The sequence below is a fragment of the Acartia tonsa genome, chromosome 2, assembly GCF_053477335.1.
Source record: "Acartia tonsa isolate MP-2025a chromosome 2, ASM5347733v1, whole genome shotgun sequence".
In the NCBI taxonomy this organism is placed as follows: domain Eukaryota; kingdom Metazoa; phylum Arthropoda; class Copepoda; order Calanoida; family Acartiidae; genus Acartia; species Acartia tonsa.
In genome coordinates, this window is record NC_137261.1 from 42,223,059 (window position 1) to 42,241,713 (window position 18,655).

At 31.9% G+C, this 18,655-nt stretch overlaps 2 protein-coding genes across 6 annotated transcripts in view; both read right to left on the reverse strand.

Annotated features, from left to right (window-relative positions):
• ScsbetaA (Succinyl-coenzyme A synthetase beta subunit, ADP-forming) overlaps positions 1 to 12,782 on the reverse strand; it is a 46,718-nt gene extending 33,936 nt beyond the window's left edge. For 2 of the 5 annotated variants that reach the window (XR_013876823.1, XR_013876824.1), the window contains exons 1-5: positions 12,691 to 12,782; positions 9,476 to 9,695; positions 8,329 to 8,451; positions 7,871 to 7,945; positions 7,554 to 7,562 (exon numbers count right to left, since the gene is read on the reverse strand). Coding sequence is in view for 2 of the 5 variants with exons in the window: in XM_080150927.1 (XP_080007053.1) it covers positions 7,554 to 7,562; positions 7,871 to 7,945; positions 8,329 to 8,451; positions 9,476 to 9,541 (273 nt within the window). In the remaining 3 variants the exon portion in view is untranslated. The remainder of the gene's footprint in view (positions 1 to 7,553; positions 7,563 to 7,870; positions 7,946 to 8,328; positions 8,452 to 9,475; positions 9,696 to 12,690) is intronic. The other 3 variants (XM_080150927.1, XR_013876825.1, XM_080150928.1) reach the window with 3 other exon arrangements.
• A 1,109-nt stretch (positions 12,783 to 13,891) lies between these two features.
• The window catches only part of LOC145311894 (transcription initiation factor TFIID subunit 6-like), a 30,344-nt gene continuing 25,580 nt past the window's right edge, over positions 13,892 to 18,655 (reverse strand). The window contains exons 17-18 of the mRNA XM_080150926.1: positions 17,476 to 17,514; positions 13,892 to 14,303 (exon numbers count right to left, since the gene is read on the reverse strand). Coding sequence (XP_080007052.1) covers positions 14,157 to 14,303; positions 17,476 to 17,514 — 186 coding nt within the window. The 3' untranslated portion in view covers positions 13,892 to 14,156. The remainder of the gene's footprint in view (positions 14,304 to 17,475; positions 17,515 to 18,655) is intronic.

The window sequence follows — 18,655 nt, forward strand, 5'->3', positions numbered from 1 at the left end:
GTAGAGAAGGATCTCGCTAACCGCTGAACCGATATGATTCTTCTTTACAGTGAAGCATCTCAAAGGTCTAGAAAAGGTTATTTTTATCTATTTTGGGGGTTAGGTATCTTCACCCTCACAATTGAAGATGCCCCTCCCCCCCCCCCAATTTTTTTTCAAAACTCGGATTGAAAAGGGGTTGTCTACTTTTCCCACACCTAACTTAAGTGCACCTAGATGCTTCTAGGTGCGTAGCCGCTAGTGTCTTTATAAAAGCCAACTTAAAACAGGATAAAAACTGTAACCAAATAAAAGAGAAAGCTGTGTACTAGAACACTAGAACAATGTGCTATGTTTAAGGTATATAAATCAAAGAATAGGCATGCTTTGCTAATAGATGCATAATAAATATTCAGATTCAAAACATGCAGTAACAAAGTGCGAATACAATGTAACCTAAAACCATCTACAAAATCAAAAACATTCATTAACAAGAATAAAACATCCATCAAATCAAACAGTCGGACAAAGGATCATTTAATAAGAGAGCTTTAATATCAAAAAATAATAATTTAGAAATATAAAGAATTGGTTAGCTTACTGTTCGTTGTGCTAAAATTATTTACATTGTCAAAAATTAGGCCAGAAAGACAAACATTTCAAATGCCTAAAGGTAAAAAACAAAATGAATTACTATCTTTAGGGACTCTTTGGTAAAAATTATAGAGTTGCTATGCTTCTAAAAAATCTAAAGGGGTGTATTGGCTATATTGTTTTAACATTTAATACATTCTACTACTATACATAGAGTGCAGTATTTATACAATGAATTTATATTGCAACATACACCACATTGCATTCGGACGGACAAATAACTGACCATGCAGGTTCAGACCATTCATATCTTATTATTGTTCAAAGAAGGGATGATTCCCGTACTTCATTCGCAATCTCAATTTTAATATTATATAAACATCTGATTTTCCAAAAAATGTATTTGTCCTTGCTAAGAATGGTGGAAACAGGTTTGGTGGAAAAAAAATAAGGATAAATTTGATTTAGTATAAAGTTCATGAAATTAAATACCTAAATAATAATATCAGATTTGTTTTTTTTTTCAGGAACCTAAAGGGAGAAGGCAATGGACAGTAAATTGATGTACATCCCTATTCTAAATGAGTTCAAACAATATTATACCTTCTGGAGATTTATAAAAATTCATAAAAGGTTTGACCACTTGTAAGTTTGAACCAACTAATCAAGAATCACAAAAAGGTTGGATTAAAAGTTTTTCAGTAAAAAATCAGATGTAGTCTTTAAAAACGTTAGGTACCCGTATGAATTATAGTCTAATATCCCCTCTCCCTCCCCGGGTATTATCTCATTCTCATAATAAGAACCCTGTATACTTTATTTACAAAAACTGGTAGAAGAGAAACCAATGGGCCATATAGTGACTACTCTGGGTATACTCAACAATATTTGAATGTAGTATATACTACATGTTTCACAAAATAAAGGCAAAGGCCAAACTTAGTTGAGAGAGTTTATAACAATACTAAAGTTGATTATAAAGGAAATAATAAATCAAAATATAAATTATACATATGTATATATGTATAAATGCAAGAAGAGATTATTGTCGAATTTAGAAAAATTTAAAGTAGAAAGTTATGCAAGATTAAGATTTTAGTAAATTTTCAATTCGTTATATTTCTCATTGAGATCATAACTAAATAAATACATCGAAAGGTTTTCGTACCAAACTGAAATCTAATTTTACATATCTGAGACAGCTATGTTCTTGTTATAGACATGGTTTTGTCTAAAGATTAAGATTTCGGTAAAAGCTGCTTGAGTTGTTTAAAAAATATATATAATTCTTGCGGTGGTTTTAAGCTATTGTATTATCGACCCTCCAATGTTTGTAACATATCCTCTACTCTAGAGGCTCGGGGCGAAAGAGCTAGCAGAATATTTAAAATGGTTTGTTTAAGCAAAAAGTTTCGTGATTTTTAAAAGAAAAAGTCGATACTTTTTTACTTCTTTGTGATATAGGAAAAGAATGTTTTAAAAGATAAAATGCATTGATTTTATGTATACACCAACAATCTGCTACTTTTTTGCCCTTTTTTGTAAAGGAAAAAAAGAAGGAAATTCCTCCTTTGTAAAATGTTAAAAGAATTTAATTTAAAAGGAAATAACAATATCAGTCTTAATCAATAAAATAAAAACTTTAAACGTATTTTATGATTAATTTAATGAATGAATATGAACATATATAGTTTGAATTTAAATATTGTTAATACATTATTTTTATTATTATTGTTTATTTAATTTCTTTTTAGGGTCAGTAAAAATAGAAGTTGGCAAAAGAAAGGTTAGGGCACTCTAAAATTTTATTTTTGAAATAAAATCTCTCGCTCACTTCCTTCCACCTAGCACACATATTATACATAGGTGTTCTCACAAAACAATAACAAATGGGGTCATTTTTTTTCGCGTATTTTCCGTAAAGTTGTGTGTAACCGTTTAGTCAAATGCGCTTATTAGGTCAAAAGGTGGGAAGGTTATTTATATATGAACTTAACCCTTACAGATCAGGGGGGGGGGGGGCTCAAAGAGCCCCCCCTCTAGTTTTTTTAATCTCATTTTTTTTGTAGGTAAGATGGAGAGCTGTAACTTTTTAAGTTTAGTAATTATACGTCGGCAAGAGTTGATTTTGTTAGGATATCTGGTCTGTGTCAGTCGTGGTGTCCGGTCAAAGTCGGTTGGGTAGCAAAAAAAATTAGAAAAAATTCTAAATAAATCTTAATTTCTACATTATGACTTTTGTGTATAAGGTAGAAACCTAAATATTTTTTGGTGAATACTTAGATATCAATGAACATCTGAGAAAAGTGGTGTTATGACCATTTGACCGCTCCCTGACCGATTTTATGACCGATTTTTGTCCGGCTTTTACTATAGACATATATCATGAATATCGTGGCTTCTATTACAGCTAGAGACCTTTAATTTTTTTTGGTAAATCCTTGAGCAATAATAAACAGATAAAAATATTAATTTGCGCCGCCAACCGCCGTTTTACCGCCGTAACCGCCGAAAATGGCGGTTTCCGTTATTTGCCGTTTTTCGGCGATGATCAGAAAAAGTATTTTTTTTGTTATGAAAAATAAAAGTTCGTCCTAAAATTTGGTAATCCTAGCTGCAAAATTGGCCGCTCTACAGCTGTTTTAAAATTTAGCGGCTGGCCGCTAAAAAGCGGCTAAGGAGCGGTCTGACTGCTATGACTAGAAAAAGTAATTTTCTCTAAAAATACACATGAACCACCAGAAAAAAATTTTACGTCTTTATCTGTACCAGGAGCCGAGATAGAGGGGGGGGGCTCAAAGAGCCCCCCCCCCCCCCCCCAATCTATTTAGGTGGGAATTGGGGCCCGATCTGTAAGGGTTAAATGGGAGAAAGTAATGCCACTAAAATCACTAATTAGACGGCAGCTTAAATGATGCGCCTTTAAGGGGGCACATGCATGAAATAAAATGATTTTTAATTTAAAAGCAATCCACCAATTGATGTTATTTTGGATTACAGAATTAAAAACTTGTCATATTAACCATAATAAAGGTTCTTCACCTATTCCAAAACTAAAATAATCTTGTTTCAGAAAAAATAAAATTCAATAATTTGAATTAAAACTTGTAGCATTGATATGACACCTTATACATTGATGCAGTCACATTTCAGTGCAAAGTCCATTAAACTTTTTAAAGGATTTTCTGCACAATCAGCTTCATATCCAACCAATCTTAAAAGATATAATAGACCAAATTAGACTGATCAAATATCAATATAAATCAGCTGAATAACTTACAAATCTTATAAAAAAAAATAACAGAGCCAATTAGACTGATCAAATAAAGGACAAAGGCTAATTATATTTATATCCAGACACCCATGGTATGATCAGAGATCATTAGACAGATGAAATATAGTTATTAATCCTTTTATTATCTAACAGATATTGAGAGATATAGTAAGAGTCAATTAGACTGATCAAATATATGATTTATATCCAGTTAACTTTAGTGGATATGATACATATATCAATAAGATTTATGTCTAGCCAAACTTCAAAGATAGAGATAATTTGACTAATCAAATACAACTATTAATCAGCTTAATATCTAATCAATCTTAAAAAATATGATAAAGATAAGTAGACTGATCAAATATCAATATAAATCAGCTTAATAACTTACAAATCTTAAAAGATATAACAGAGCCAATTAGACTGATCAATTTAAAGATACTGGCTAATAATATTTATATCCAGACACCCATGATATGATCAGAGATCATTAGACTTAAAAAATATAGTTATTAATCATTTTATACAAGAGATACAGTAAGAGTCAATTAGACTGATCAAATATATGATTTATAGGTATCCAGTTAACTTTAGTGGATATGATACAGATTTCAATAAGATTTATGTCTAGCCAGACTTCAAAGATATCTTCAAAGATAATTCTTTGAATGTTAAGATTTTGGAAAGCAATTCCTTGAAAAATCCTGTAGCTCATTTAAAAGAATGTTCATTTTTTGTACCCAATTTAACAATTTTTGGATTTATAATCTTATATAAACAGATTTCAATTTCTAGAGAAGGTCAAACTTTATATTTGGTCAATTTTCAAAAAGATGTTCTCTTCTTTAGTAAAACTTGTCAAACCTTCATTTTCACCCTTTCACCATAATCAGCCCCCCTATCCTAGTTACAATAAAAATCAGTTTACATTTTATCCTTTTGAAAATATGAAAATAAGCTCAAGTACAAAATAAGGAAAGTAAACTTATACAAAGTGAACTTGGGCTGAAGGATTGAATGAGAAATAGGAGAGATGAGAGAGAGAAAGAGGGGCAGAGGAATATTCTCTCTTTCAGTGTGTATGTGTGAAAAGTTTTGCATTTCAAATATTTTCTGATGAGAAATCTCATTTTCATATTTCCAATAGGGAACCATTAGAAAAGTTTAAGTATGTATCAACACTTGACATTTGTGTATGGGACAAATACACAAAACAACCTAAAAAAAGGTTGGTTCCAAAGCTGGCGTTATTAAAATTCTAATGGTTATTTAGCTATGTTTATTTAAATGTTAGTTTTGAAGATAATTCATGGCATAATAACTTCTAAATCTAATAAAATTAAATGCCCTGATTATTAATTTTTGTTTCAGAAAAAAATGAAAGCATTTTTTCCAGAGCTTGTTGATGAAGTTTTCTCTCTTTGGCTTTTTTTCTTTATTGAATTTTTGCTAAATTGGGGAAACAATTAGAATATTTGTGGGGTGACATTTAAGGATAAAATGAATGGTAAAATAACAAAAATGTTGGAAATTTAACAATAGCTTAGTTTAAGTAAAAGTAAACTACTAATGCTCCTTCATAACCAAAAATTGAAAAATTTAGGGAACTTTTCAAAATATTTAAGCCCAGTTTCCCCCATCAAAATAGGATTATACATATTGGTCTGTTTTAAAGTATAATTAATTTTATAGTTTCATTCTTTTCCAAATAATATACCAATTCTTTTTTCTGTGTTTATTATAACTAGTACATATCATATGTTTACCAAATATTATATTGCAGAAAATATATGAAATAGTCATTTAATCATAGTCTTAAACTGAAAAATAAGATTTTTGCTTATGTTGTTTAAGGTTATAGTGATTTCATTTATAGCTGCTAACAATCATAGTTATGCATAACTTATAAAGATTTAATTTTAAATATGTTGCACTACACTTTTCTAAAATGTTCATGTGTTTGACACGTAGAATTATTGACAGTTATTCGCGGGTTAAAAAAGATTTTAAAACTATAGGATTTATCTTGTTGAGACCGAAGACTCAGGCCAACAAGAATTAATTCTATGATTTTTATTTTATTTTATGTGGAAACTGTCTAGTTAAAATCCTGCGGAAATACATAAGTTTTGTACTCAAAAAGTAATAGCTAGCTAACAATTTTAAAATAACATTTTAAAAAGAAATTTAAATTTAAACAATTTTGCTGATGTAAATTTCTCCTATATTTACTTGTACATTATTGTTTTTCAATATTTACACTTGACCTACAGAATTACGGTCATGCACACAAATGTTTCCACTTTATAGTAGCAAAGCTACTTTATACTTTCAATTATCTAGTCAGTACGTCGGCAAGCCTTTAGTTTTAAATCAGAAAATGATGCAAAACCGCTATTTTTATACCATTTAAAATAATCAGCTTGCATACCAAAGTACTAATTTATGTCTTTTTTACATGTATGATTTTGGTACTACTATACTGGTGAGAAATATCCCCACTCCTTAAATCTAGTTTTGTAGTACACATTAACAGTATAAACAACTAACATATAAAAAAATAAAACTAGTGCAAATACTAGATATAAATTAATCTAAAGAATAAGAATATCTTATATAAATAATATGTATCATGCATTGCTTAATATCAGTAAATGCCACCTTTCCTATATTATATTCATTGTTGCAGAGTACAAAATCAAATCATCCTAATTAATGTTAGGGTAAGGAAGGTAAATCCAGTTTTCTATAAAATCTATTGGAACTGCAATGTTAACTTGGCTTAGATTTACCTGACCTTACCCCTGCAGGACCCTTGTACAGACAGTGCAAACCCATATCAAATATTCAAGTATTCTACCCCATATCATATGCAAAATACATCACAGTAAAAAAAAACAATTTTCACGATTTTCAGAAAAAGTACAAAATTACCAAAATGGCATGTCAAATAAGTTTAATCTTGACAATAAACTTAGTTTAGGTGGCCCGTTAATTTTTAAAATGCCTGAACATTTTTCGAAATTGACTATTTTTTGCACTGTGATGTATAGGTATACTTTTTTTTTGAACAGAGAGAGGGACAGATATTCTGAAAAACAATTTGGAGAAAAATCATATTCTTTTTTTCCATTGGGTTAAATTTACACTTGTATCTAACTTGAAAATTGACTAAAATATTAGTCTCAAATGCCCTAGTATTTGTTTTCCATAAAATCTGTCCTTACACTCCTGGTGAAGAGAAATAAAAGATTGATAGAAATGCAGTCAGACCTTTCCAATTCCCTGAACAAATAAGAATTAGCAAAATTTGCTTCAGGGAGTTTGAAATCAGGGACAGAGATATGTATCTTGAAAAAGAAGAGTCAGTAAAACCAACCAGCCTCCATGAAATCGATGTTGGTTCCTAACATTAGCCTTTTTTTATTTAAATCTGTTCTATGAGAATTTTTTTACTGTAACAGCCAAATGAAAGTAAATTCACTGTTTTATAATAGCTCACTATCGCGGTGGTTTTCAGAAACAAAAATATCAAATATGTGAATAAAAAATTAGTTGTTTTTAGGTGCATAAAGATTAAAGGTATAATGAAATGATTAAAAATAGCAAAATAAAAAAAAATAAGTAAAGGAACCATGCTTATTTGCTTAGTCTATGATAAAAACAAAATTTGTGTTCGAAATAAAATCTTTTTATACTTTACCAGTGCAGCCTTTCAAAAAATATGATAATTAGATATAAAAAATCATAATATGATAATCCCTATAATATTATACTTACCTATGTATTTAATAAAACTATAATAAGCATTTAAAAAAGCAATGGTTGCAAGTTTTAAATAAGTATTTAGCAGTTTTCCTCAAAATTCAGCGACCACAGTCCCCCCCCTCCTTATTTTCCAGAAAAGAAAAGCTCCTTCAATTAAATAGTAAACCTACATCTTACATCTACTATTGCAGCATTTTATAAAAAAATGTACATTTAAAAAATTTGTGAGGGTAAACTATGAGAATGGTGTACCTTTGAGAAGTATCCCTTTCCTCTGCCACCAGCAAGAACCTGAGCCTTCACTACAAGATCACTCACGTCAAGATCCTAAAATATCAAAAAGTTCAACATTAATATGCGACTGCATGATTGAGATCTTTTAAAAGTTTTCTTTTTAAATTTCATTACTTACAAATAAAATTTCTTCAGTAAAAAATTAACAACCAAATCTAAATCTTTATTATTGAAAATTTCGTGTGAACTTGTGAAGCCACTTAATTCTCAATAAACTAGGTATCTGCTGAGTCCGTAGCATCTGATGGAGAGTGGGTAGTAAAATAGCCTAAACTCAAGAGATATACACTCTCTAAAATGGAATATCATAAAACCATCCCGCGACATTTCCCTAAAATCGAGACATCAATCAGATCAGAGATATAAACGGACAAACAAAAAACCTAACTTTTCTTACTATGCTGACGACTATTTACCTTGGCAATCTGCTTGGCCTCCGCAGGGGTCTTAGCCACGCCAAAGTTGGGGACAGGGACACCAGCGTCCTTCAGCAGGGCCATGGACACGCACTCGTGCACCGACAGGTTCCTGGCAGGCATCTACATTACACAGATTATTAGTAACGTATAAATTTAGATTCATTTTAAGGGACAAATATTACCTTACAAAATTGTGGCTGTGCCCCTAGCACCTTGATGTTCTGTATTCGGAGATAAAAAAATAGCTTAAAACCATCCCAGGGCCACATTCTAATAATTAATACATCCTAAAACTATTCCATTAGCCTATGTGAAGCTACCTTGTTATGATAAAGAACTCAATGTATTCATTATTGAAATAAATCTTATGATTTCGACTGAAAAACCTTACTACATAATACAATAGGATTGTATTGTTTCAAACAAACAAAACTATCAAAGGTATATATTTCAAAACAACTTGATTAGCACATAAGATATCAACAGTACAGTTTACACAATACACATACATTGAAGCTTGTCAACAAGTGTTTCATTCTTTAGCTTAATAGGTATTAAAAACTGTTATGGAAATATCATACTGTTAGATTTATCATACCTATTTAAAAAAAAGTCCTTATGGGATCTTTAAAAAAACGTTGAGTATAATAACATAGTACAAAACAAAGATTATACATTTATTGAACATTATAAAGTACATATCCATGGGAATTTTGACCTCGTCTTCCATCAACTATAATGGGCCAGACAACCTCTCAACTGGTTACAACCAGTTTACACTATTATAGTACAAAAATTCAATAAGTATATTATAATATTATCTTCTGTTTCTAATTAAAACAAGAACATTTCTGTTTATAAAAAGATAATATTCACAATAAATATGCATCTAGCTAACTTTCTATTTCCTGTCAACATCGTGTGTTAAATCTTTCAAAAAATATATTTATGCTATTTCACTGAAAAATACTGATAAAACGTATATCTAAATACAAAAAAAGAATATATCTCAAATGGGGTATAGTATAAATAATTATGGAAATTTACCAAATATAAGATGACAGTTATGTTTATTTATCATTTTTTAAAGGCTATAAAAGTTAACATATTTAAATTATAACATGCTTAAAATCGATAAAATTACCTTTTTGGGGGTGCATACCGCCAATTTTTCGGCGATACCCGCTGCACGGGACAACAGAGAGGCCATTTTTAACACAAGTGATGGCTTTTTAGAGACTGTTTCAACTTTTTAAGACCCCTGTGTCTTTTCTGAGTGTTGCTGAACTGTGTGTATGTGTGTGAGACTCGTATTTGTGTTATAGGAATCAGCTGATTACACTAAAGTTGGTACTCAAACAAACCTACAAAAATATATAAATTAGCAAAACCAATCTAAAAATTTAAAATCTACGAACTCAAAAATAAAAACATCAAAAATTATTTACAGAAAAAAACTAATTTTTAAAAATCATATTTTTTGCTAAAAATTTTATTTGTTGGATTGAATAAGAACCCATCCAAGCAGTGTCACTACTACTTCTTTATAGGCCTAAAGCAGGGATAAATATTAAGTTGTTATTTTAAATTTAGAACAACATAATAAATATTTGTTTATATTGTTACTATAAGAACCATAATTTAATCTAAAAATAAATATTTTTCTTTAATATTTATTTGCAAAAAAGAAGAAAGTATAAGGAAAGGAATTTTAGAAAGCCTTGAGCAGAATATAAGGTTAGGATAGAATATAATACGGATAAAACAAGGATAACATTCTTTACACAGGGGAATAAACTGTCAAGGTCAAATATTAGCAATTCCTATATAATACAGATCACTCAAATTGTTGTGGGGTTATATTATTCCCTTCTGTAAGGTAGATTGCGTCAGATTATTGCGTAATATATTGCGCAATCACTTTATATAAAAGAAAGGCTTATTTTAACCAATGAAATGCATGGTTTTATTTTAAAAATCTAAAAAATGTTATCATATGTTAAAAAGATAAAATTTCTGAATTTTTAAAATTAAAATAATGTGTTTGAATCTAAAGCCCATTGTAAATTGTATAATTGCATTGCCTTGAACTTAGTGAGGATTAACCTAACTTAAAGATACTTCTGTTATTGGATATCATAAAGTTTTGTACCTATTTTCTTTTGATTAATTATAGGTACCTATAAAAAAATAGAGATCTGAATATTTTTGGATTTATTCAAAATGCTAGCTCCTTCACATAAATACTTAAGTAATTGCGGGGGGGGGGGGGGGGTGGTAAGGCGACAATTTCAAAATCTTTAGCCACAGACAAAGCGAAAAATAGCTAAAATTGGAATTCGAGAAACATTATAAGTTTCAAAACGAGTATCACCCTCAGTGCTCTCTCCTATAAAAGCTATCTTTCACAAGCCAGTGTTGTGGATCCGGATCCGCATATTTTTGAGTCCAAGGATCCGGATCCGCAAAAAAATGCGGATCCGGATCCTGGGGAATAAATTTATGGAAAAATCTATCTAAATTTATATAAAATAGTCACTTACAAATTTTGAAAATCAGACATTCTCGTGATGAGAGCCAATCTTTAAGGTTTAGGTTCAGACTTGAAAATTAAAAGTATTTTTGACTTCGAGATTAAAAAATAAATATTTTTTGAAAATTGGTGATTTTATTTTTATTGTCAAGGATCCGGATCCGCACTGACCAAATTTGGAGGATCCGGATCCGCAAACAATCAATGCGGACCCGCAACACTGTTCACAACTAAACTGATATGAATAAAATATTTAATTCAAGATAAAGAGAAAAGCATATTGCTTCTTTCACCCCCCCCCCTTTAATGAATTGCTGTGCACGCCACTTGCTAGAATACATCTAAAATTACAAGTCAACGAAATATGAGCATTTTAACGAAAACAAATTCATGTAAAAGTTTTAATTTAATTGTACTAATATTCATTTTTACAAAAGTCAGGTGAATAGGATAATTATTTCAAACAAAAAATGTTGTCGAAAAAGTTTAAAGATTTCAGCGTGTATTAAATGAACGTACGGACATCCTGGTAACATTTATGGAGTTGCTAGCTATGCCCTCCAAAGTGTTACAGCTAAGAGCTATCCGATAAGTACGGACATGAGGACCGACTTTAATTATAGAAAGTCTTCGCTTCTATAAAAAGGGGATATTAAAAAATGCACGGGAACAAAATCTTTAAACGGTGAATGTAGTTTCTTGATACATAAAACTTGCATGGAAAATATAAATGTGCCATTTTTGTGTCAAAGTTTCTAGACTTTATTATGTTTAGGGTGTTCGAGCAATGAAGATAAGGTGCAATAATCTATAATACAAAGTAGAATGATGTCTGTCCGTCCGTCTGTCTGTCCCCTACTTCTACTCTTCAGGGGATATACCTACTGGTCCTGTGGTGGTTTTAGGCTATTTTCTTGGGGAGTGGGACACCGTACCCCCACCCCCCAAAAAACAAAAACCCCCCCGCCATTTTTTTAATTATTTAAAATAGTGGTGGAGTGGGAGATCTCCAGGTAATAAAAAGATGTAATCATACCTCTTGGGGCAAAGCCCCTAGAGGCTAGGGGCGAAACCGCTAGTGTTTTATATTTCAAGATATGATGCAAGTTTAATGGACTGTAAATAACATATACGGGTACACTACAGTTTAAAAAACGTTTCTCATTCGTTGGCTTAAAAACGTTGGAAGCGTTTATTAAATCTTAAACAAGTTGGTGCAAACATGCAGTGTCCAAACTTTTCCTCCGATAGGTTTAATATAACTAACTGATATTATTTAAATATTATAACTTGAAGTTTAATTAACGTCCATTGTCTTACAGGGGTGTATATTTTCAAATTTGTCCCTGCTGAGGGGGGGTAAAAAAATAAAAAAATATGTGGTTGGGGAGAAAAAAATGTAAAATTAAGAGAACTGAAAGCATTTTTTTCCATTTTTCTCAACTTTTTGGTGAAAAAAAAATAAAAGAATATGTGGGAGGGGGGATAATATGAATAAAATTAAGAGTTTTGAAAATATTTTTCTATTTTATTGCCTTCCTTGCTGGAAAAAACTAGGAGGGGAAAAAAATAAAAAAAATTGCAGCAGGTAAAAAAAAATGAATCTTGTGCAAAATATACACCCCTGTTGTCTTATCTCTAAAGATCCCTGGTATCAAACAATAATTTTTAAACCAACATGGTACCAAAGATAGGTATTATGAACTTGGAGCATAAAAATTTAATATTTGCTGTTATAAGAAGCCTCATATATATGTGCTGTATACTATACACCCTCCATTCCTCTTGGGAATTGTCCTTTAGAAAGCTCAGCCTTTTCAATTTACCTGTCATACAAGAATATTATTTTTTTTCTATAAAAGAAAAGTTTTGCTGTACTATTTTATAATAAAATTATGTCATTTTTGTTATCTGAAATAATATTATTTCTTTTATTAGAGTTCCACAAGAACAAACGGATCATGAGGTTTTCTAATGAAGTGTGCAGCGTAGCGGGCTAAAGTAAAGATATCTCTCATTCACTACTACTGGATAACGAATTGACAAAGGGAGGGGTAGGTTTCTGGTAGAATCCGTAACGGTTATGTGTTATAAGTTAAAAACAGTAGTATAACGATAAAAATGTTAACTTAAAAAATTTTTTTTGTCTATAGTTCTTCTCAATAAGAAACACACATATTTAGTAAATATTCTCGTTCTACTACTATTTTTAAGCCTTAAAACACACACCTTTACGGATTCTACCAGAAACCTACCCCCCCCCCCCCCCTTAATGACAGGGAAAATATCAACACAAATTGACAATTTTACCCTGTCATAATATCCAATCTACGTTTATTAACGAGAGCTAACCGTTACGAACGGAGCAAATTTAATTAAAAGCTTCACTTCTAATAATTATAGAAAAGTCGCTTTAAAAATCACAATATAGATATTATCACGTTCTAAATTTTCATTACTAATTTCTCTCTGTATTAAATTAATGTCCATTAAGACCTATTAAATAATGACTGAGAAAAAATTCACCACCAACTTTAAAATAAAGTATTTATACTACCAATAACGGATTTTATTTATTTATTTAATTTGTACATTATACATATGTGCTTTACAATTATTATTATTAACAATTCATTTAATTGATTATTGAAATATTACAACTAATTAATACGGGTTAATGTCTTAGTACTTCTTACGAAAATCTTAATCTATAATACAAAGTAGAACGATGTCTGTCCGTCTGTCTGTCCGTCTGTCCGTCTGTCTGTCCGTCTGAAGCTTAAGATCTCAGTAACCACTGAACTGATTGGGCTCTACTCTTCAGGGAATATACCTACTGGTCCTGAGATGGTTTTAAGCTATTTTCTTGGGGGGTGGGACACCCCCAACCCCCCCAAAAAAATGAAAATACCCCCCCCCCCACAATTTTTTTTTTTTTTTTTACTTTTTCTTTTTAAATCTAAAATACGAAAAATTAAGTTGATCAATCCACTTGGGGCAAAGCCCCTAGAGGCTAGGGGCGAAGCCGCTAGTCTAATTATAATGTACTATAATAAAGTAAAATAATTGTAGCGGGCTAAAATACCGATAACAATCACCCCTTTACCGAATCCCCTCCCCTACTACTAGATAGACGGACTGACCAATAAATGACAGGGGCAAAAGCAAACTAAATTAATAATTTCCCCCCTGTCTTAATATCCACGTATATTATACATCCATTTTAAAATTTGATTGAACTAACATAATATTTAAGTGAAGAAAGCTAATTGACATTATTCCCCATAAATTATTAAAAATGATGAGATCTTCTGCTAGATTGTTGAGTGTTGGGTCTTGAACCGTCAGCATTCAGGACCACTGTTCTGACCAGCGGCGAGGTCACCTGGGGTGATGGGGGTAGAGGGGGAGGAGCTTGGACGGGCGGGTCAACACGAACCTGAACAAATAGTAGAAGTTACACAAAGAAAAAATGTTCCTTTATGATAAAGTATTGCCAATTCAAAATGAATTACAAAATGTGTACAAGGGAGAGGAGCATTTATGCTTTTTTGCCGTAAAGATACCTATGTATTTTAAGAATCAGACTAACAGGAGTAGAACTAATTCAATTTGAATTACAGAATTTACTTAGTTGAACTGTTGCTTATGCTTATTCCGCCATTGATCTTTTAAACAGACCAAAGTTCAAAAAGTGATAGCTTCAAAAGCGGATGAATTTATGCTTATTTAAGTATTTTAACCATTTATCTTAAGTTGCAGCCGAGCAAATATTTTAAACATACAAACATTTCAAATTGTATAAATTAAATTCGCTGCTAAAATTGCATTAAAACATCTCACTTTTATAATTTAATTAGACTTTGTGTGGTTGTTGTATAATTGATAATTAATCTTTTAAGAAAATGAAGATAAATGATTCTGAGAAACATTTTACCACAGAATTCTTTAGTTGCAAAAATCATAATTAGTTAGAAAGTATAATTTGCTCTCACTTTCAAACTAAGAGAAAAATCATTAAATAGTTAGTTATCGCATCGTATTATAAACAGCTTTAAATGAAAAGCTATGCGATTAAAATAAAACCAGCTTTGTTAGCACTGGTATTTATTTAAGATTTTTAGGCCTATTGAGCCTTATAGTCCTAACCCTGCAGGGCTACCCACAGTCCTAACCCTGCAGGGCTACCCACAGTCCTAACCCTGCAGGGCTACCCAGTACCCCCCCAAAAAAACCTATCCTGACCTAAAGTAGTGCACAAACAACGAAAAATTACCCTACCCCATCGCCAATCAAAAGGGTGAGCTGGTTATAGTGCTCGACAAGGCACTGAGAAACACTAGCGGTCCCTAAGGGGGCGCCGTAGCTCTGTGGTACCGCACTGAGTTACGGTGATGAGAATTCGAGTTCAAACCCATGCATGTTGCAATCACTCACAACATGTTGTCTCGAATTCTCCAATGTGTATTCACGCAACCTCCCCCAGTTGCGTTGGAAGGGAGATTGTTAGGTAGTTTGGATGCCTAATAATCAAGTGTACAATACCATCACTTCCCTTAATCCCAGGCTCCTCTGAGGAGAGTGTCATTCATTACGGTGACTTAATCTGGGACACCTGCCATACTCAAAACCGGCGAGGGTGAGGTAATAACGAGGAGCTCTCATGAGACAGCGTGTCAAGTCATACTTGAACGTGGAGCTTGAGCTGGCCCTGGTGGCTATACAAAAGTGTCTCAACATACTCCAGGAGTCTTAGATCCAAAACTCTAAGAAACTATGGCTAATCAAAAAAAAAAACTAGCGGTCCCGCCCTAAGAGGCATCTAGGTACACACTGCACTGAGGGTGGGGGAAGTCGACCCTTCATTTAAGTATTAGTTTTAAAACGAAATTTTTTTTTCTTGGGATGGTGTGGTTATTTTTCCAGGGAATATTTCTCATGGGAGGGTTTGTATACACTACCCACTGCACCTACGACTACTAACATTCAAAATGAAATATAATTTAAACATTTAATATTTACCTAACTAAAACTAAATGTCTATTATCATCCCAATTAAGAATGTTTTAATGTGATCTACATTTACCTCAGGTTAAACAATCGATATATTATTACTTGGATGTTGCACCAGATATTCATGTACTCGGATAAAGTAATACTCGCAAGTTAACGATATCCCCCATCCACCACCCCATTTACACGATCCCCTCCCCCACTACTGGATAAGCGAACTGACCAATATTTATGTGAGGTTCATATTATCAAGCTAAATTGACGATAAATTTACCCCTGTCAATATATCCACATTTATCGTATATCCTTTGGTTTAGCACAATAAAAAACCGTGTATTAAATTTGAGTAAGAAAGTTTAAGAATTTGTATGCAACAAAGTTTTATTGTTAGAATTATCACGTGTTGAATTATATTTTTCTTTTGAGTTGGTAAGCAAAATAGACATGCTGCACTGTTGGGCAAATTATGGTTTTCTATATGCACAGACCTCTATAATACATTAGAGGCTGCGCTCTATGGGCAATAAATTCGATAGGGTAGTGAGGGATAGAAAAATCACCTAAAACCAATTCAAGACTTTAATCAAATAATATATAAATTAGTCTTAAAGCATCCCGAGACCAATGTGGAGCTTCGCTGAACTCAATCGGTTCAATGGTTATGGAAATATTAAGCTACAGACAAAAAAACCTAAATACTTTTTGTTACAATAGAATAAAAAAATTGAGTTTTACTGGACAGGGAGCTTATTCTTAAACTTTTCAGAAACCTAACAGGATTATATCAAAATTCAAAGCTCCTCAAAAAATAAGACATAGAACGATCGATATATATAATAAATCCCCGATGCTAAAAAACAAAATTACCCCTTCTGCAGAGTAAATTATGGGTTGAAATGTTGGAACACGGTTGCTAGTTGAACCAACCAATTAAAATTTAAAAAAGTACAAAAAATCTTTTTAGCCTACAATGAGTTTTTAGTTCTTATAAAATTCTAGGTATCAGTCTAACTTACAATCAAATGTCCTAGATCGCGACGACGTCCCATGAAACGATATTTTAATCCTATGTTTGCCAAAATGTGTACTGTACAGGATTCTTTTCAATCCTAGATTTTTATAAAAGACATAAAAGTAGACTCAAGTGAGAAAATGCATATTGACATTGCAATAGAGGTTTTAAAGTGAATTTTCTGTGTTAGCTAAGCTAGGCACTTTGAATGAAGGCACCGATTAGTGCGATATTAACTTAAAACTTGTATTGAGCAAGTTTATACTTTACTAGCGGCTATGCTCCTAGAAGCCTCTAGGGGCAGTCAAGTGGGAAGGGGGAGGGGGTAAGTCGACCCCCATTATATCCCTATTTTTTAAGTTTTAAAAAGAAAAAAGTTAAATGTTTTTTTTGGAGGGGGCATTTTTCATTTGGAGGGTGGAGATACAATACCTTTCCTAAAATAGTTAAAAACGTTTACGTGACTTACAAGAAGGTTTACAGTAAAGGAAAATCATATCTGTTCAGACAAAAAAGCTTACTACTTTATATAATAGGAAATAGGTGTCCCAAAGAAAATGGCAGGTGTCCCAAACCTAAATCTTACCGGTTGATGTGCAGCTTCAGGAATAACACGCATAAACACCTAGACACAAAGAGGACAACATCAATATACAGGACAAAACAATTATAAATATTATCGGGAATAGTCCCTTTCGTAACATCACCCCATAAGGGGCGATTCGTCGTATTTTTAAAATGGCTTTTTATAGGTTAGGTTAGGTTAAATTAGGTTAGGTGATTGCCCCACAGGGTTAGGTAATTGGCCCCGCAGGGTTAGAGCCCCTCGCAGGGGCTAGAAATAGGAGAAAATCTACTGTGAAGTATACGAAGAATCGCCTCATAGGGTGCGATGTTACGAAAGGGACTATACCCATATTATCAATGTACAGATCATTTATTAAACTAAGTACAAGACAGTAGAATATTGAAGAAAAAAAAAATTTCAAGGCCGTATTCCAGAAATTTTAGCATAAGAAATTAAAGAAATTGCAATGCAAAATATAAGATAGGTTATGTTCCTTTGTGTTTTAGGTTTGTTTACAAAAAGTGGCTTAACAGCCCCAACACACTAAAATTGGAAATGTCCGTTTTTATGTCCGTCTGTTGTCTGTCTGAAACGTTTTTGAGAAACGTGATATTCTCGGCTTCTTTTCAGGATCGACGGTTGAATTTTTTTGTAAACATTTCCGTCATTATGAAACACAGCTTGCTAGCCGCTTCTATTTTTTTTTACTAATTTCCATAAATTTTGCAGGCGTTTTTAGTCCGATTTTCAAAAATTTTTAGTCAATAATATTAAAATTATACTTTATATAGTAGTTATATTGTAGTTTTAATGGATTTTTGTGATTATAGATGTAAGTACACGTAGCTTTATTCTTATTTAAACTGCGAACCAAAAAAATAGGCAAATCTGAATTTGTAGAATGGTAGCTTTAATATTAATTTAGGATGATTTTACTGTAAATATAAAATGTAGATGCATCTTTTGGTTACAAGTTTCCACCGTTAATTTTTCATTAATCAGCACCACGGAAGCACAAGATCTCAAAAACAGCATTTTGGTTAAAAACTGGTGAACCAAAAAGATATGCAAATCCAAAACAAATCAATGGAAAAAAACGATTTTTTTGCACTTTTCTTCTGTTTTAAAGATTGATTCTGATAAATTAACAATTTTTAAAGGGATTTATGCATTAATTATTATGAAATGTAGTATAAGG